The 21763-nt window shown below is 36.9% G+C and overlaps 1 protein-coding gene across 2 annotated transcripts in view; it reads left to right on the top strand.

Moving 5' to 3' along the window:
* vps13b (vacuolar protein sorting 13 homolog B) overlaps window positions 1-21763 on the top strand; it is a 353373-nt gene that overhangs the window by 184326 nt on the left and 147284 nt on the right. For both annotated transcript variants that reach the window (XM_066691052.1, XM_066691051.1), the window contains exons 23-27: window positions 2277-2511; window positions 5951-6171; window positions 11933-12136; window positions 15585-15756; window positions 18550-18664. In XM_066691052.1, coding sequence (XP_066547149.1) covers window positions 2277-2511; window positions 5951-6171; window positions 11933-12136; window positions 15585-15756; window positions 18550-18664 — 947 coding nt within the window. The remainder of the gene's footprint in view (window positions 1-2276; window positions 2512-5950; window positions 6172-11932; window positions 12137-15584; window positions 15757-18549; window positions 18665-21763) is intronic.

The following is a 21763-nucleotide window of genomic DNA, read 5'->3' on the forward strand; positions in this document are numbered from 1 at the left end:
GCCTATTGTGTTGATATTAAATCTTGATGAAAAGTTATGAAATATATGAAAGTCTCATAATAAGTAAAACAGCAGACATATAAGCAAAAATACATTTCCCATTACGGTAGTGCCATTTATCCTTTCTATACGAGTAGAATGTGACTCAGTATCAGTCATGTTCTGGAAGATTTTCTCTTAATTAATTTATGATTCTGATTTGGATTATACATCAATGTAAGTGTGGAGCAAGACTAGTAACACTTGGTGTGGCTATATTGTGTACGCAAGTCAAAGTGGACAAATTGTGTGTGCATACTGGTTTCAAGCAGGAAGTTATGTTTGCTTTTGATGTATATGGGTAAGTTATATGTCTTTCTGGAGTCACAGTAAAAAGTGTGCTTAAGAAAGTGACTCTGAGATAAGTGTGCCATCAGCCATGCCCTGGTTAATGTAGGACCACACACAACTTGTATATGATTCTTGGCCTCCAACGCTCCCATGATTAGATTTTGAACATGTACAAAAAGTAATGGACAATAACTCTTCCATATTATAATTTTAAAGTAAATTAAATTAAATCTAGATATGTACATTTTGTTTCACTTCTTTAACTCACCTGATGCTGTTCTGAGAGTAGTGTTTTATTAATACATTTAAAAAATATCCCAAAAGTAATCTAAAAGTACTCTGATTATGTTACTGATTACTGGTGTAATACATTGAATTTACAGTACAAAGCTATTCACTATTCTGAGTACTTGAATTTTGGTCTGTGTGTTTTTGTTTAAATACACTTAAATCACCAGACATATCCAGTATTCTCCTGTTTTTTTTTTTTTTTTTTTTTTTTTTTTTTTTTTATCATGGAGTAAAATAATAACTAAAGATTACAAAATCTCTCCAGTCCAAATATGAATTGTTTTCACAGCACTTTTCCTTACAGTTAATAAGAAGGGTGACTGATTTCACAGATTGTAACATTTATTCCAGCCCAGGGGGAGAAATGCCAGAAAACAATACATAAATTACTTTAATTTTCCATGGGGTTTTACTTTTTTTGGAAGAATTCAAAGCTCATTTAGTTTGAAACGCAGGATTCAGGATTCCCGTAAATGTGGTATTTTTGTATTCTACTCCCTTCTTTTCATTTTCAGTATTTTAACTAATTAAGCAATTTTAAATCCTCTACTATGGAAGCCAAAGCATGTGCTTGTTCAAGTTTAAAAATGAAAACTTTGTGTATGTACAAGCTTAATCTGTATAAGGACGTGCAGAAGCACATAGTCAAAGGTTTCCGTGCGTGCCTCTCTTTAAAATAGTCAAGCCATAAGTGTCAGTGTGTGAAAGTATTCATATTTCAAAAACCACTTTGAAGAGTAATGAAAAAAGGAAACCATGTGAGACAAGCATGTAATGATATATCCTGTTTTCACAATGATGAAAACGTGGAGAACTGCAACATCATAGAACTGTATCTTACTCTGTTACTACTGTGTGGGTACTCCAGTTACTGTCAGAGGCCCAGTAATTACTGTAAAGGCTTATTAAATGCAGATAGGGTACAGCATTGTTTTTCTTTCTGTTTTAAAGGGTTTATACATGAACTCATGCTTCTATCAGTTGTTAGCATATCTACGACTATACCAAATATTTAGCTGGTTCTGAATATGCAACTTCCAATTCACCCTACTGATTCAAAATATCTCCATCCTAGGTGCACCTTGGCATCAGAATGGTTATTGTTCCCTTTTTATTGCCTTTTCCTCAATTTAGTGATATATTTTGACAGCTTTGAAGTTGTTTAAATGATTTGTTCTAGCCACCACTCATACATAGGTACTGTGCAGCTCAATAAGTCCATTCCAGAGACCTGCATCATTTGTAGTTGAATTCCTGGAATTGCTCCAGAACATTTTTCAAATTGACTGCCTGCTCAAAAATAGTTTTCTAAAGTTAAAGTATTAGTAAATCAGAGTAGCAAGTTACTTAATCAGTTTTCTATGTAAATGTAATGTTGATTTCAGATCAAGCAGTCATAGATGGATCTGTATTATTTTGTATTATTATTTGTTTATTACAAGATATCCTTATCTAGGGCAACTTACCACATATAAGAGCAATGCATTTTAAACATATGCATTTGGTCTTGTATATTAACTTAATATTGTAGTGCCTGAATTTTCTTTACAAAATGAGCAAGAATGTATTTGAGTAACATGTTACTGAAATCTTTTAATTCATGGCATTAAATAATGAATGTATATTAATTATTTTCTACTGTTTTTGTTTTCTAGTTGGAGCTGCAATCCTGTTGTGTGTTTTTCCCTAATGACAGCCTGCCTTCACCCAGCACCATAGTGTCTGGTGACATTCCTGGGACTGTGCGAAGCTGGTACCACAATCAGGCCAGCATGCCTGGGACCCTAGTTGTGTGCCTTCCCCAAATAAGCGTTATGAGTGCTGGCCATAAGTACATGGAGCCACTTCAGGAAATTCCATTTGTTGTATCCAGACCAGTTCTTGAAGAAGGTAAGTTTTATTACATGTGTGATACAATGCTTTTGTGTAATATCTATTCTCACTGGGGACCTAATCATTATATTTAGAGGTTTTAATTATGTATTAATTAAAAAAGTATTTTTAGTTAATTTCATACAGTAAAAACCTATATATGATCTTTACATGGCATTTGGTGTTTATCACTGAACCTGCAAGTTAAAATATTAAAATAATAATTATGTGCTTTGGGTTACACTCAAATTTCAGATGAGTTAATCTTAATCAGACCCAAATCCTTTGGGGATATTTAATGTTTGTGCTTTTAGAAGGTCTTATCTTATAATTAATTATCTCTGTTTTTCTTGGCTGTATCAACAGTCAAGACAAAAAACAGATTTTGCCAATGCTATATTTTACTCACTTTGGAAATGCTGATGTCAGTCTGACAATTTGTTAAAAGTAACAGGAAAAAATCAAAGCTATACTAATTGCCAGACTTTATGTTTTAGATATCTTAACAGTAGATTTTAAAGTAACTGTCAAGCTCATATAATTGGTTATATTGCTATTAATTACAGTCAAGGACATATTAATTCAATATAGTAGTTGATTTATGTACTCCATAAACTACTTGGACTGCTGTTGCAATATAGACTGTGATGTAGCATATATTCAAAGCACAATGACAAAGTACCACAGGGACTATAACACTTCCATATTCCCTCGACATACAACAATTTAGGTTTTTTGTACATTATTTGAAGTGTTTTTAAATTAGCAATGTGTAAAATAACAAATGGTACCATTAACTAGAAATAACAAAGTTTAATTAAAAACATGTAATTGGTGTTATTTTAATAAAATAGAGCATTTGGAAGAACTGCAGTACTAAATGTGCAGTTCTAAACCCTAAGAACTGTACCCAAGTATTTCAAGGTTTAACAGATTAAACATTATTTAAATAATAACAAAATTCATATGATGCTGCTGATGGAAAAACATTAAATGTAAAGAAATAAGATATTTTTAGAATTAGAAATAGTGTCTATTGTTTCTTTTTCTTAACGTAATGCAGCATACCCTTAAGAACATATCTACACATTCATTGTTTATGATCTGTCAAGTAGACCCCATTTTGAGAAAAGAGAAAAAATCCACAATTGCATTACTTTGTGTCTTTCTTCCCTTTTTAAAAGATATTAACTAAAAGCATATTAATTTGTGTCCGCCTATGTAATATATCTACAGTGAGGGAAAAAAGTATTTGATCCCCGCTGATTTTGTATGTTTGCCCACTGACAAAGAAATGATCAGTCTATAATTTTAATGGTAGGTGTATTTTAACAGTGAGAGACAGAAAAACAACAACAAAATCCAGAAAAAACACATTTCAAAAAAGTTATAAATTGATTTGCATGTTAATGAGGGAAATAAGTATTTGACCCCTTCGACTTAGTACTTGGTGGCAAAACCCTTGTTGGCAATCACAGATGTCAGACGTTTCTTGTAGTTGGCCACCAGGTTTGCACACATCTCAGGAGGGATTTTGTTCCACTCCTCTTTGCAGATCCTCTCCAAGTCATTAAGGTTTCGAGGCTGACATTTGGCAACTCGAACCTTCAGCTCCCTCCACAGATTTTCTATGGGATTGAGGTCTGGAGACTGACTAGGCCACTCCAGGACCTTAATGTGCTTCTTCTTGAGCCACTCCTTTGTTGCATTGGCTGTGTGTTTTGGGTCATTGTCATGCTGGAATACCCATCCACGACCCATTTTCAATGCCCTGGCTGAGGGAAGGAGGTTCTCACCCAAGATTTGACGGTACATGGCCCCGTCCATCGTCCCTTTGATGCAGTGCAGTTGTCCTGTCCCCTTAGCAGAAAAACACCCCCAAAGCATAATGTTTCCACCTCCATGTTTGACGGTGGGGATGGTGTTCTTGGGGTCATAGGCAGCATTTCTCCTCCTCCTCCCACGGCGAGTTGAGTTGATGCCAAAGAGCTCGATTTTGGTCTCATCTGACCACAACACTTTCACCCAGTTCTCCTCTGAATCATTCAGATGTTCATTGGCAAACTTCAGACAGGCCTGTACATAGTCACCAAGAAAACAATTGGTAACTCACTACGCCGTGAAGGACTGAAATCCTGCTGCGCCCGCAAGGTCCCCCTGCTCAAGAAAGCACATGGTCCCAGCTGCCTTGAGATCATTAACAAGATCCTCCCGTGTAGTTCTGGGCTGATTCCTCACCGTTCTCATGATCATTGAAACTCCACGAGGTGAGATCTTGCATAGAGCCCCAGACCGAGGGAGACTGACAGTTATTTTATGTTTCTTCCATTTGCGAATAATCGCACCAACTGTTGTCACCTTCTCACCAAGCTGCTTGGCGATGGTCTTGTAGCCCATTCCAGCCTTGTGTAGGTCTACAATCTTGGACATCCTTGGACAGCTCTTTGGTCTTGGCCATGGTGGAGAGTTTGGAATCTGATTGATTGATTGCTTCTGTGGACAGGTGTCTTTTATACAGGTAACGAGCTGAGATTAGGAGCACTCCCTTTAAGAGAGTGCTCCTAATCTCAGCTCGTTACCTGTATAAAAGACACCTGGGAGCCAAAAATCTTGCTGATTGATAGGGGATCAAATAATTATTTCACTCATTAACATGCAAATCAATTTAAAACTTTTTTGAAATGCGTTTTTCTGTTTTTTTGTTGTTGTTTTTCTGTCTCTCACTGTTAAAATACACCTACCATTAAAATTATAGACTGATCATTTCTTTGTCAGTGGGCAAACATACAAAATCAGCGGGGATCAAATACTTTTTTCCCTCACTGTAGATATATTACATAGGCGGACACAAATTAATATGCTTTTAGTTAATATCTTTTAAAAAGGGAAGAAAGACACAAAGTAATGCAATTGTGGATTTTTTCTCTTTTCTCAAAATGGGGTCTACTTGACAGATCATAAACAATGAATGTGTAGATATGTTCTTAAGGGTATGCTGCATTACGTTAAGAAAAAGAAACAACTGTATATAGTCTGTTTGGTTGATACACCTGACTTAAGCACTGCGCACACAAATGTCTTATACTACACTTCTCAACGAAGAAAAATGACAATGTAGTAAGTACTATATAAAATAAAAATTTGTAATGACATCAGAGTTGGACATGCAAATAAAAAACCAGTTACATCAGACAGCTGTCAACATTGTAGTAAAAATGTACAACCCATGATTTTTATAATGTATTTTTCAATATGAAACCCACTTCCTTGCTCTTGTTTAATGTTCTGAATCAAAGAGAAAAGTAGTACAGGGACATATATTCTGTGCACAGAAAGTCTCTCGCTGCACTGAACTGAGTGTGGGAAGAGTGTTTCAAAGTAATGCAGGCTGGTAGAAATCTTTCAGTTTCAGTCAGACACAGCAGTCGGGAATGTCCTCTATATTTTGTACTTCCAGGCGATGCATTTCCATGGACAGTGAGCGTGGGCCAGTTCAGTGTGTACACGCTCCTGGGACAGCAGCGCTCCTTCAGTCTGCTGGAGCCCATGGGCTGCACCTCCACTCTGGCTGTCACCTCACACAAGCTGCAGGCCTCAGCACCTGATGCCAGACACTCCTTCATCGTCTGTCTCCATGTGGACCTGGAGTCACTGCATATAAAGTGCTCTAACCAGCAGGTGAGGTCTGAAACCAACACCAGCTGCAACATCAATAATAATCAATACTGCTATTACTGTAAGCTCTATTACTACAACTATTACTATCCCTACTACAATGACTCCAACCGTAGTCCTTGTAAAAGTATATCTCTGCAGATTCTCAGATCTCCAGTGGGTTTGCCATAATCTTCATGGGACTAGTAATGTGAGCAGCTGTTATGATCACTGCAAAAATGTCAATCTTCTATAAAAATATGTACAATATATGAATGAGGGGTCAGTAAAATCTGGAAGGTCCCACTTGAGCTACAATGGAAATATAATGTTTATACTTTAACTTTTAATACTTTTATACTCAAAATATTATTTTGCTAATGTTTCTTAAAAATATATGTTTTTAAATTGCGAATACATGCATTCTTAAAAAAGGACTTGTGGTTATTGTACAGTTTCAAAGAAAAAGAAAAAACGGTGGACAGGAAGCAGAAGAATGTCCTTTTAAATTACCACATTAACTTTAATTTTCATTCTTAAATAATCCTATCCTTCCTTTTCCTTTTCCCCCTGCTTGTACAGCTCCCTAAGACTCAATCCTTCAGAATAGAGGATTGGACTCAGATTTCCTTTGATGTGATCTCAAATGTTCTGTTCCTTAAGTCTACTCACTGTAGCCTAAGATGCGGCTAATGTTGCTGAATCAGTTGCAGGTGTGCAGTTCATTGAAATGTTTCAGGCAGTAACAGACTGTGCCCCCTGGGTGGAGCTGCCGCCAACATGGCATTGCTCTATGACCCTGTTTATAGGAACCCAAAGCCTAATGAGGCGGATGGAGGCATTTATGAACTTCTGTTTTCCCCATTAATTGTATTTCTGTGTGTCCTAATTCCCTGAGAATTGTATGTATGTGCTTTGTTCAGTGTTTAAGCTGAACTAATTAAGCAGTCAGGTTAATTCCAGTTTGAATTCTGATTTGGCTGAGCTCCAGACCTTGGCTGAGAATCCACAGGAAATTCTTGATTTATATTAGTTGGTAGTAAGGGTTACATTGTGAAGATCAGTCAGTGCTGATTTGACTGCCCATTGAGTTATTAGCCAAGGTGAACTAAACCCCCTGGTTTCACACGGATAGTTTGAAATCTTCCACTGGTTAGTTTCACTATGTGTGAAGAAGATGCAGGTGTATCCACATGGGGAGATTAACTTTTGCAATTCACATTTCCCTTTGCAGACATTTTGGTGAGATCTGCTCAGAGAGCCAGTTGGGTAAATCAGTCATTTTGTTGCCCTTTAATTGTAAGCGTTAGAAGATGTTTCAAAAGCAGCACTTACAATTAAGGTCAGCAAAAGTTAAATAGAATGTAGACTGGGCCATTTGTTTTGGAAAACATTGTTATGTCAGCCCATGCGTGTTTGAAGGTTGGAAACCAAATGAAACTGTTTGGATTTGTGAGAGGAATGAGACGCACAGAGCAGCTTGCAGCCCAGTGTTCAGGCAAACACACTTAACAAACACTGGCATCTTCCTAACTGCTTTTTGGATGAAAACACTCTAACTGACATTGAAAGGGACTGTTCCCACACTGTTCTGGAACACAGTTTTGAAAATGTTCACATGCGTAATTCCCTTGGCTGAGACAGGCTGTCTCAATGCATCAGAATTTGAGTCTGTGATACCTGAATAAAGATGGAAAATATGAATAATGCGCTGGGTTTACATTGGCCTCTGAAATGCATTACGTCATTTTGTTTATGTTGTGGACATAAAACAATATTAACAATATTAGTGTTTTACCCTTTAATTAAGTTTGCACTGGTTGAAATATTTTTTTTTTGTAAGTTTTACAGTGGATTCTCCTCTTTGAGGTAATTTTATGAGGAAATAACCTAGGTCATACTCAGCTGGACATAACTCTGCTATTATTAAATTACTTTGCTTGAGTAGGGAAAGATTTGAAGGTTTTGATCTTTATTTGTTATTAAATCTTTCCCAAAGCAGAAGGAACATTATTATTATTATTATTATTATTGGTTTTGTAAAAATAATACTATTTAATTTGTATTAATATTATTTATTTTATGATTATTAGAAATTCAGTCTTTTCATTACATGTTTAACAACTGCTGTCATCAGCTGAGCAACTTGTTTGATTAACTCTTGGATCGACAACTGGGAGTCCAATTCTGCAAACTTTAGAATCGTAAATTTGCCGCTAATTTTGAACAGAAGTTGGTTAAGCTAATAACAATTAGACTGCACCACAGAGTTTAAGAAGTGTTGCCAAAGCCTAGAACAAAAGAGACCTCACACTATTCCAAGACCTTCTTCTAATTATCAAACTATTTGTGGGAATGTATTTGGGGATGTAAGTGCAGCACAGTTGCAGAAAGTGCCACCAGCACCAAGGCAGCAGGCCTCTTTCTCAGCAGAAGGAAAAAGCATCAGACTGTGTGCGAGGAGCCGAGTCCTGTCATTCACTGGGGTTCACAAGGTCTGTGCGTCTTCATCATACACACACAGAGGAACTGGGACCACCAGTCATTTCTTCTGGTGCTGGTAACTGCTTGTGCAGTGCACACTGAGAACACCCAAGTAGGTGAAATTCTGGAGTGTATGAGAGACCTACTGAAGTGCCAAATCTTTTTTTTTTTTTTTTTGATCTTTCAGTGGTAGTCATGTTCATACGCATAGTGCAGAAATAAAATAGTTTGAGTTATTGCTGCCTAACTATCCAAGGGCTCCAAATTAAAATCAACTGTGATTTAAAGACCCCCCTACCATTACCAACGGCAAAGTCAAGAACAGCAAGTGCCTTTACGGAATTAATAAAGCTGTCTTGACCCGCGGAGTGTGACTGATGGATACTTTTCTTTAGTGGGAGTAAAATTAAAAACAAGAATGAAAAAAAAGATGATTACCTCATCTCCTCAAGATTTACCCAGACCACCTTGGAAGCAGCACAACACGATCTCTATGGTCCTGTTGAATGAAAACAAAACTACATAAACTTTTTAGTATATAAAAAAAAAACGTAAAAAAGCCTTAATAAACTGGATGACCAAATAAACTGAATAAACTTATATTAACTGAAGTTACCAATACATTTATGATATAATGATGATATAATAATATAATAATACATCTCTTCAAGTGGGACATAAAGCCATCCCATGAAATGATCCTAATAAGTTGGCTCCCAGTTTTGGCCAACCAGATCCTTTCTGTCCTGGGCTTCTGGTCAGAAACCTGCACCAAGTCTGCCTAATGGAGTCACATATTGGATAGAATACAAAACATAGAAGTGTTTGTAATCCAAGGTGGTGAATTCACAATTGATGAAGCACCAACAAACTATAGTATATAAGATTTAAATTATTGTATTTCACTTGTATCAATTATTATGTTTTGTGTAAATGGCATTCATTGAACTGAACCAAAGTGTTTTTTTGTTTTTGTTCTGGACGCTGTGGTATTCCTTTTTAACAGCACATGTTTAAGTCATAGTTCTTTTATTTATATTAGCCAAGTGAAGTCTGAAGTGGAGGGACATCACTTATAGTAAGCAACATAAGAGCTAAGTGGCACCATAAATCACAGTAACAACAAAACAGAAGATGAAGAACGGCTTTTTATTAATGTGTAAAATAAAGAGCTCAAGAGAGGTACCTAAAAAACGTAGTTATGGATTATAAGGAAAACGCAATAAGCATTATAACCTATTGATTTAAAAAGCTGACAAACATTTTTTTTTTTTCAAGACTGCTCATTTTATTAAAACATGGGAGCAACAGGGGGCCAAGTGTCCTGTACACAGTGGTGTAGGTCTGGTTTCCGAATTGGGGGACTCACTTCAATACGCCTATGGAGCCGGGCACACGTTATTGGGGGGGACTATTGACTGTTCTCTCTACATTGGGGGGATGTTGAGAGAACATTCAATAGTCCCCACCTAAACCTACGCCTATGCCTGTACATAGTGGTCAAACAGCACGTTGAAATGTGTGCATAATTCCCTAACTCTTTGAAAGTCACTTTTTCTTCTTTGCTAATGCAATATGGGATCAACTATATATAAACACACTTGTTACCAGAAATTATGAAACTGACTCCCAGGCAGTGTGTGCAGGTTTCCGAATCCCTAGACGGGCAGAACAGATTCTGCATCTGTGCTGCCCACTTAAAAAAAACAAGCTTCATACGCCTGACGTATCCGGAGGCTGAAACGTTTATAAATATGAGCTTTTTATTTCGCTGTGGCAGCTTCAGTATGGCAAGCAGCTGTCAGCTCTGTCGAATATTTGTTAGCATTTATTCTTGGACTTGTTTAAAACAGTATATGGTAATGTATTGTCACACTTTTTCTTTGATTTATGTTTATTTATGGAACAGTTTCGTATATTCTGACCAAAGCCATCCAGCACTGTTAGCAGCACTGCATTACCCTTTTTAGTTCTGAAGTGAAATGTCATGGGAGACAAAGAAGTTGGACCACATAGGCTGTTTTACATCCAGAAATTAGCTCACAGTAAAACACTTTTTTTCCCCCCTAAAGGTTCTGCATAAATAAGTATAATAAAACTTCAGATTTATTATTGCGTTTCATATTTTTATTATATATTATTTGTGAAACTGGCAAGTTAAAAACTGCGTTTATTGCTTAGCTGTTATTTTTATTTTATTTTTTACATTCATTCAAATTAAAGCATGTATGCATAGGCTGAAAAATCACAAGCCCTGAGGCTGAACTTTGCTCGCTTTTCTTTAAGTTTCCGTACAAAGAGGAAATTGTGAAAGTAAGCAGATAACATGAGCATTTACACATACACACACATACATATATGTAAATTATTAGCCTACTTTAGGTGAATAATGATGTATCCCCTAGAGATTTAAAATACAACATAATTTTCACTGATCCACTAGTATGTAAATATTCACTGATTCCAGAAAGAAAGAGTTCATATTATGTTTCAGTAAATCAGCCAAGTTAAATCAAGGTAATAGATTATGGGATTACAATATACTATCGGTGATACAAAAACAAAAAAACAAAACAAAAAAAAAACACATTATTAATGATGTCCGTACAATTGTTTGAAACATTGAAGGAACCTGAATTTTCCAAAACCTTATATATAGTCATTTTAATTGCAATGAAAATGGAATACTGTTTTACAAATCACATTGTAATAGAAGTTATTACTGAAGATAATTGAATAGTGAGAGTTAAGTATCCAGCAGTCTTGCAGCAATGACTGCCATGGAGGATCTTAATGCCATTATGAACAAGAAAAATGTGTTGTGCTCCAGTGCTTTTTTGGATGTACTCAGATTTTATGTGATTATTACATATAATGGATAAGCTTTCTTGATTAATGTATGTAAATGTGTGCCTACAGGCCGGATTGTACTATTTAAATGCTCATGAAACTTGAGTCACCACCACCAAATTCCTAGAATCCTGTAGTCTTTTGTGGCCATTGAAGATTAAAAACGAATTTTGTTTGCATCATATTTTCGATCTGGTTGTTCACATGTTGGACATGACTATACTTCACTCAATTATCCTGCACTTGACTTTTACTATTGGCATATAAACATGTTTGTTTTTTTGTTATTGTTAAGCATTAGAGTTGACAAATAACCCTTTGAGCAAAGTGCAAGTATATCTATGGGTGACCACAGGTATCCCTTTACAAATCTCTATATATAAAACTGCTTTCAGCTATTGGCATGAAACTGGGTTTAGTTTAAGCGGTATGTGTGTGTTTCTGTGTGCAGGTCCAGTTGCTGTACGAGCTGTTTCATAGCTGGAGTACAACGTGGAGCAGGATCCAGAAGAGAGGCATCCTGCGCCAGGCCTCAGGCTTTCCTGAACCGCCCATGGGGGCTGCCCCTTCCTCCCCTGTGCGGAGCAGCGCTGGCACTGCGCTCCCTGACACGAGCACCTGCAGCCCCTCTGCTGACTTCGGCTCCCCCACTGAGGTGAGACTGCCCCCCACTCAGGGGACACTTGCATTGACTTGTAAGTTATACAAAAAAAATAGGATAGTAATAAAACCTTCTCTAACTTTTACATGTAGTGAACATAAAGTAAATGCAAACATAGATTGTAATGTATGGTTCACATATTACCTTTCTTTTTTCTTTCTTTGCATTTACCAAGCTGTGGTTTTCTGCTTTTAGGTAGCAACAGTGGTTGGTATCTGACCCCAGACAGGCAGCCAGTATAGTGGAGCCTATGGTACTGACAAGCACAAACACTTAATCATTTTTACCACCCCTGAGTCACAGTAGTAACAGTCATAGGTAGTGCAGGCTATGACAGCCCACTTGTCAGTGTTTACTTAAGTGCAAACAGCAAGTAGAAGTGTTTAGTCCATGGGGAAGCTCAGTGATTGAACAAGAATGCAGGAACTGTTTTGATAAGACTTTGCAGCAGCATGGCCAAAACACCCTTATCCCCCTGCTCTCTGGCACTTCCCAGCCTACAAGCCGTGGTGTGTTTGCTTCTCTCTGATGAGCGAAGACAAACACTGCAAAGAAAATAAACGCTGCCTTTTTGTCAGATTACAGCATTGGATGAAGGATTTAGACTGTGTACTTGAGTTGGTGAGAGTAGGTGTGGGAAAGAAGCTGAGCTGGGGTCATCTCAGGATCTGGAACAGGCAGTTTGAGGATCCTCAGAGGTAGCAGGAGAAGCAGAGTGACAGGCACAATTAAACTACACTTTATTAGTTTTTTTTAAGTTTTTTTTTTAACTTATATATTCTTGTCTCAGTATCCCAAGACTAATAATTCAATCATCACAGAGGGTTACGTTCGTTTGAGGGTTGATGTCAAACCTGTTGAATCACAACTCGTATGTTGCAAAAGTCTGTGTGAGAGTTTTTTCATTTAGACTGCAGTTCAAATCACCAACATATATATAACTGTATATGTAAGAAAACTATTTTTGTAATTGCTACTGTTGATTTTCCAATTCTGAAAGATGTTGTTGGCAAAACAAGATTTACTGGAGCATTTTTTAATGTGACATTTGAAACAGTTTGAGAGGAACTTTGTGATTTATATTCATGATTTCACTTTGGGGCTTTTATTTGTATTTTAGTACTATTTTATAGAACTACCCAAGCCCATATAGATATATATATATATATATATAGGTATAAAACATAAATAAAATGATCTTGCCAGTCTTTTAAATCTTTTTCCCATTCTTCACACATTACATTTACCTAGCTCTTATTCCTCAACTTCTTTTAGTTTACAATTATGCTTGAAACAGTTTGCTTAATCACTTAATAGTCAATCTGTTTTATATAATGGATATCCTTTTCTTAGCAAGTAGCATCTCAAAGCCTTGACAACCTCATATTAGCATAGGGCAGTTAAACTACTGTGGAGCAATTAGAAAAAAGAAAATCATTAACCTAGTTTAAGCCAGACACTAACAAAGTCCTTGAACTTAGCTATGGGTGTAGGACACAACTGAAAGGAAGTTAAAACAAAAGCATACGAATGAAAAATAGCTAAAGCTGAAAAGTTCTGAATATAAGGATAGAATCAGAGAGATGGGTACAGATTGGAAAGAAAGTAACAGTTAGGATAACACATATCATATTGGTAATAGTAAGTTAATGGGGTTTGAGATAAAGACACAATAACACATGCCTTTTCAGCACAGATCTGAAAAAAAGTGAAGGTGGAAGCCCCTCTTAACAGTGACAGATGTATAAAGAGTGAGGGTGCACAATAATTGAAAGTGCAGTGTAGGAACTGCAAGCTGTCTTCTCATCTATGTATTCTTTCTTAACCTTTTAATAAAAAGATTGCTTTTTCTTAGCCCTCAGATACCTGCAAAGGGTTTGAAAGGGAAAGGTGGATTACCATGTTACCACTGTCCTTCACGTCCTACATGTGGTTTCCTTGGTGACACAATGTATGGTTATTAGCATGTTTATCGACAGCCTATGGATAAACACCATATGTTCTAAAATATGATATTTGTTTGCAACTATTGCGTTATTGGCCAATTTGATTTATATTTGGAAAACAGATCCCTGAAGAGAAAAAAATCTGAAATGCTGTCATAAAAGAACTCCTGCCAAACCCAGTAATGAGCTAAGAGCTTGCTATTCAGCATCCTGCACTTTCCGTTCACTGGAAAATGAGTCGTGGGAGTTTGTTTTGTTCAGATTTATGTGCTCAAAAGCTGTCATTTCTGAAGTCAAAGCCTCTAAATAAAAACAGCTTCTCTGGTGAAAACGCTGTTGGATCCAAGGTTAAAGTCATTATTGACACAAAGTTCGACTGAGAATGTGTTTAATTGTGTGGTTTAACAGTGGACATAAACATACGTTAGCAAATTTGAGACAAGGAGTACCCTTATCATTTGCAATTTTAACACATATTGTCTGAACCACCAATTTGTACACAATCAGATGTTCATTATACATTGCTTATTATGTCCACCCTGCTTATTACCTTTCGCATTATAGTCTTGAACATCCAGACTATGTGTGACCTCTCAACAGCCATCCACACACTGACTTCCCCTGATTCTTCTTCTTCTTATCATCAGTAATTGACTGCCTTTACCCTAGATAACTTAAATATTTTATCAAAGTAATATATTAATGGATATGCACCATATCTGTCAAATCTCCCATATCTCAAAAGAGAATTGTGTAATTTGACAGCGTAGTATAATTTATCCAGTATATCTCCAGTATTTCATACAAATTATATTCACAGCAAAATGTCAAAACTTCAGTCCAATATCTATGTTGGATTGTATGACCCTTGAGATGATGCAAAACACAGGGGGAAGCCAGGTGCAAGTGACAGTACAAGTTTAATTTCAACCAATAAATGTAATGCACAGAGATTTGTTGTGGTTTTTCAGTCCACCACCCCCACCCTCACTTTCAAAGTCTCTGTTACTTTCATCTCTCAATGTTGACAGCTATGGTACACAACATTACAAAGGGTTACAACATCACATCACATACATTGAGACACACATTACAGTGAACAACATTCAGTCATGTATAATGTCTTTCTTTGACAGAAAATTCTTGATCAACCCACCCCTGAGGCTGGGCCTTTCCACTAAACATGTAATCAGTGGATGACTTTGAGCTGTTGAATCCAGTCACACAGAACTCAGCTCAACTGCTCTTTCTCAGGGCATCACTTCAGATGGGTTCTCTGGGGCTTTAAAATGTTAATTGATTACTATAATATTACTACCTTCCAACATATTTTGTTTTAAGATTTCCCCATTGGTTTGTAATTAGGTTCATTCATATCAGACATAAATTATGCAAATTGCAGTTCTTGGAATAATCCTTATTAATGTCCTGCAGTTTCCGGTCACATTTACAGCTACATTCCACTTTTCTAACTCTACAATTGCCTGGTTTTACAGGGGGATTCTTTGCAAACCGTGGATGACTCCCCTTTCTCAGACGCCGTTACCCTCGAGCAAAAGACCAGCAATATTGGCGGAGCAAGTGGCAGAGTCAGTCTGTGGATGCAGTGGATGTTACCAAAAGTCACAATGAAGCTGTTCGCACCAGATCCTGCCACAAAGGGAACCGGTAACACAACATATAGCAGAAACCTTTTTTCTATTAACTCAAATTAGTATATTATTAGGTAGCCCAAGCCAAGGGAACGGCATGCCATAAGGAAAAGCCTGAATGTTATGTAAGAGATGCTTGCACTGAGCCATCTGATGAAGAAGGCAGCTGATTACTAGTTCATGGTAGTGGTCAATTGCTCTCTATGCTGCTTCAACATTTTCTCCATGCAATTCAAGTTCATAATCTTGCCAATGGAACATATCAAAGGAAATAGTGTAGAAGTGCCAAGGGATTAATTGTGGGCCTTTAAGTACAGCCGAGAGCACTGCTCTCTAATTTAATCCCATAGGAATCAGGTTAAATAAAGGCAGTTGGATGTAGAAAATCTAAGTAAATGAGACAGGCACCTTGGGATGATGACTGTGTAAGAATTCATTTTCCCTTTGTAGATTTAGGCGTAATGAGTCTCCTGCATATTAAGTCACTGTGTTATTCCTTCAGAGCCACCCTGTGCTGGCTTATCATGCTGAACGACGTAGTTTAGCGGAAAACAAGCACTTTGAATCTGTGCTTTATTAAAAAAAAAAAGAACGCAAATAAATAATGTGGCAATAAATCTCCCTAAAGGGACTTTTTCTAAAATGATTTAGTAGAGTGCTGAAAACAAAGCTTTACCTTTAATTGGTTTATATAATATTTAGCATCTGCCAACCAGATCATTGAGCTTAAGTGCTTCAAAATGTAACATTGTGAGGAACTTACAGATATGTTTTGATTTAAGAGCATCTCAAATAGGAATTACGTAGGATTTATGATAATGTTTGCCATCTGAGTTGCTAGGTAAATTTACCACTACAGCATTGTTGAAGGCATTACAGAATTATCCATGCAATATCTCATTCCTGTTAAAATGTATTAGAAATATAGCTGTAGCATGATGAGCTGATTCGAGTACATATAAGAAAATATTTAAACTGCAGTGTAAGAATCCTCTAATATGAAATACCAGTTTAATTCAGCTAACGCAGTGTAACAGCTTTATTCTGTTTTTCATTTCAGTGATTATTGTCATGTATTGTCTTGGACAGCAGTACAGTATTGAAATGAGGTGTTTATGTTGTCCAATAGTTTTAGTTGCTGTACTGTTTACTGACTTTCATATTTTCTACTTAAAATGGGCTTTCAAATCCCTGGAGATCTCTTCTGGAATAATCACAATGACATTTGTAGTGCAATTGATAAGTACATAAATGATTAGCTTATAATGTAGATTAACATTTAGAAAACAAAACATGTACATATCACCACATGGACCAGCGAATATTGAGCCTGCACAGTGTATCAGGAACTAGTTATTTGATTCAAGTGCAGTGAAGTGAAGTGCTGGATCATCCACTGTTAGACAGCCCATATTAATCACATCAGTGCATAGTTGGATGACGTTTTCTTTTATTAATATTAAACCAGCAATTATATTTTAACCAGTTTATACATTTTTTCCTAAGAGGTCAATTTAGAAATCTTTTAAAATACTCAGGTTATAGGAGAAGCTATCCGATGACGTAGGGATCTCCACTATGCACATCATTACTGTTTCAGTAGCAATGAAGTACTGCATTAAGATTTTCTGCTGGTTACAGAACCTTATTCATTTTTAGCTTTTTGAAAATGCTTTTTCATTTGATTATTTATTGATTCATTCAAACATCTCTTAACTTGCCACTGCATTCACTGTATGCGTGCTTTTATTTTAGTTAAATACAGCGTTACCAGCAGGAGTTATTGAGATGTTTATACTCAAAAGTAACTTACCTCTGATTAAACACTATTAAAATAATGTATTTATGAGTTTATGAAGTCATTGACAATAATAAATGAAGTGCATAGCCAGTTTTGATATTTATGAAAATAATGCCCAACATATATTTAAAATTGTAAGTTGAAAGTTGTTATTATTATTATTATTATTATTATTATTATTATTATTATTATTATTAATATCATTATTATTGTTTAGCCCAACATAAACATAATTATGTGGTGCATTCAGATAATAGAAATCTGTTTGTTTGTTTTATATTTAAATGCCACCTCCTTATAAATAATGGTACCTTACTTTTTCGTAATATAATATGTATTATTAAGGAATATTGAAAACAAAAAAAACTAGCAAGAAAAACTGAAAATTTCATTATAGCAATTCACTTACACTTACAAGGTTTATTTTATGGCCCTGACTGAGTTCCAAGGTCAGTTATTTCAGCAATCATATACTGTCATCAAAAGGCTGCAGGGGTTAGGTTACATCATTTGTGAAGGAAGGAAAAAAGGAAGTTTGCTTCCTGACCATTCATCTGCAAACTGCCCCTGGCTCATAGAAACACAGCTTTGTGCAGTAATATTTAGTATGACGTCACTGTTGAATGAATTTCATTTAAGTCGGGAACCTGATTATCATTATGACTTAAGTCTGAGGATCCATGCAGACCCCATGAATGAATAAAATGTTCATGCAATATTATTGTGAACATGTGCTGTAACTAGGTGACCTTAGTGGTATACATGCGGAATAGAGCTGTTTCTGAATGTTCAAAGCCATCTAGAAATAAAGCATACACATCACATCACTCCCCACCCCCCCAAATATTAGTGCTGATCACAATATTTAATAGCGTGACTTTGTTCAAGCATTGCCTGGTTTATATAACCGATTAGGAAGCTCCTGGCATGAGGACTTGTCTTCTTTCTTTTTTCTTTAACCCTTTATTAGGATTTCATTACTACAGCCTTTCCTTTCTTTGCTCACAGAGATCTGTGTGATCAGCGAACTGGAAGATCTCAGTGCCTCTGTTGATGTTCAAGACGTTTACACCAAGATCAAGTGTAAAGTGGGAAGCTTCAACATTGATCACTACAAAAGCAGGTGAGCATGGAGCAATTATTTAAATTAAAACCTCAATGCAAAGTGAAATCTCACGTTGTTAGCGTGGATATAGACATTTAAGGGTGTGTGCATTAATTTCTTGTTCAGTTTTTCTTACCACAATGTGGAATGATTTTTGTTTCTCATCAGCCCTGTCCACTAGAACAGGAAAGTTTGACGAATCAAAAGCATCCTTGATCTCCTGATCTAGCCCAGGTCCTCTTATCACCCAGTGAACCTAATCAGCAAATTACAGTAATCCATCTACATAGTCTTGTCTTATATTGTTCTGCATTTATGTCAGTAACATTTCACTGAGCAAGCACATGTTGTTGTTTTTCACTACTGTTGCTAAGTCACGTTCTTGTAGCGCAGATTTCCATAGTTCTACACAGATCTGCAGAATCCCAACGATCCCATTGGTGGAGCAGGGCAGACCCTCTCAGAATGTGACCCCAGTGAACACATGGGAGAGTGGAGGGTGGAAACACCACATATATTGATTTACTTTGGGTTTGTCATTTTGGGCTAGTCTTGACAACACTGCCCACTTTCACTGTTCACTTTAACTACAACCCCAATTCTGAAAAAGCTGGGACAGTATGGAAAATGCTAATAAAAACAAAGAGAAGTGATTTGTAAATGTACTTTGACTTGTATTTAAACAAAAAACGTATAAAGACAAGGTATTTGATGTTTTACCTAATCAACTGCATAGTTTTTTTAAGGTAAACGTTTATTTTGAAATTGATGCATGCAGCATGTTCCAAAAAAGTTGAGATGGGCAATTTAGGAATAATAGCGATGTGACAAGTTGAAATAAGTAGGTGATGTGAAACAGGTGAGGCAATCGTGTAATCATAGTATATAAGGAGCCTCCAAAAAAGGCCTAGTCCTTCAAGAGCAAGGATGGGTCGAGGCTCGCCAATCTGCCAAACAGATGCGTCAGCGAATAATCCAACACTTTGAGAACAACATTCCCCAATGACAAATTGGTAGGATTTTGGGCATTTCACCTTCTACAGTTCACAATATAATTAAAAGATTCAAGGAATCCGGTCAAATCTCGGTGCGTATAGGTCAAGGCCGAGGCTGAATGCGCATGATCTCCGATCCCTCAGAAGTCACTGTCTTAAAAACCGTCATGAGTCTTTAATGGATATCCTGACATGGGCTCGGGAATACTTTGGTAAACCTTTGTCAGTCAACACCATTCGCCGCAGCATCCAGAGATGCAAGTTAAGGCTTTACTATGCAAATCAGAAGCCATACATCAACAATGTCCAGAAGCGCTTCCGACTTCTCTGGGCTCGGTCTCATCTGAGATGGACAGTAGCACAGTGGAATCGTGTTTTGTGGTCCGACGAGTCAACATTTCAAATAGTTTTTGGACAAAACAGCCATCGTGTTCTCCGGGCCAAAGAGGAAAAGGACCATCCAAGCTGTTATCAGTGTCAGGTCCAAAAACCAGCGTCTGTCATGGTATGGGGGTGTGTCAGTGCCCATGGCATGGGTAACTTGCACATCTGTGAGGGCATCGTTAATGCAGAAAGATATGTACACATTTTGGAGCAACATATGCTGCCATCCAGACGTCGTCTTTTCCAGGGATGTCACTGCACTTTCCAGCAGGACAACGCCAAACCACATTCTGCCCGGATTACAAACGCATGGTTGCGTAAGCAGAGTGCGGGTGCTAGCATGGCCTGCCTGCGGTCCTGACCTGTCTCTGACTGAGAATATTTGGGGCATTTTGAAACGCAAAATAATGCAACAAAGGCCATGTACAGTTGTGCAGCTGAAGAAATGCATAATGGATGAATGAGGGAAAATTCCACTTGCTAAACTTAACCAACTGGTGTCTTCAGTGCCCAAACGCTTAATAAGTTTTATTAAAAGAAAAGGTGATGTTACACAGTGGTAAACAGTCGACTGTCCCAACTTTTTTGGAGTGTGTTGCAGTCGTCAGATTTTAAATTAGTGTATATTTTCAAAAATAAATTAAATTCACAAAGTAAAACATCACATAATGTGTTAATAATGTGTTTTCAATATAGTACAGGGTGAACTGAATTTTCAAATTACTCTTTTTGTTTTTTTGCATTTTCCATACTGTCCCAACTTTTTCGGAATTCAGCTTGTAGTTGTATTCTTTTTTTACTCGGATATTCACTATTTTATTACCACTGCAAGCAATGATTCAGTGTTGGTTCTTTATAGCTCACCTTTTTAACCCCTTACAATCCTATGTTGAACAATGAAAAATCCCTTTGCAGTACGATGTCAGACTCGGACATTGTGAAAAATGTGTTCTTACCAGTCCAGTGTGCGTCCGATTTGTCTCTGACCCGAATAAATGTGTTTATAACCTGTAAAAGGCAAATCACAAACTCAGCCCTGGAGAGATAGAGGGTATATAAGTGAGTGCATAAGCGAGATGATAAAAACACACCTTAGCCTGCAGAACTAGGGCAGGTGTTGTAGAAGGCAGCATGTGACTAGGAAAAGCAGTTTGAATGCAGGGTTTGAAGAAATATGTAATGAAGAATTACTTTTAAAACTATGATTTTTCAGAGGAAAAACAACTTGGAACAAAGTCAAGATATACTGTACATGGAGGAGTCTGGCATATGCTGCTGCATAGCTGCCTTTTACAATAACCATTTTAGAGGCAGCCTGAACATTTAAAAAAAAAAATTGTATGTAATTTCACCTCACAGGTTCAAAATGATAAGCCTGCAAAGGGTTAAAATGGCACCTTACCTACCATGCAAGATGTGTCGTGATATCAGCAAGTCACTGGCTTGAGTTGCATTTGCTATAACTTTGTCTGTGGATCTGAAGGAGATACAAGGTTCTATGCTTGGGAGCCACTTGAAGAACATGGGTTAAAGTTAACGCTGACCTGTACTGAACAAAAACACATAATGAGAAAAGGGGGAAGTTTGTCCCTCTGAATCCTCTTTATTCAGAAGCTCAGGTTTATCTACAGAGTAGATTAATTCTGATTAATATATGGCTCCCCATACCTACACTCATCATCATATATTTGTCAATCACTGGCTGTAGTCATTAGACAACACATATGTAAAACATTCT

This window comes from Amia ocellicauda, chromosome 18 (genome assembly GCF_036373705.1).
Source record: "Amia ocellicauda isolate fAmiCal2 chromosome 18, fAmiCal2.hap1, whole genome shotgun sequence".
Lineage (NCBI taxonomy): Eukaryota > Metazoa > Chordata > Actinopteri > Amiiformes > Amiidae > Amia > Amia ocellicauda.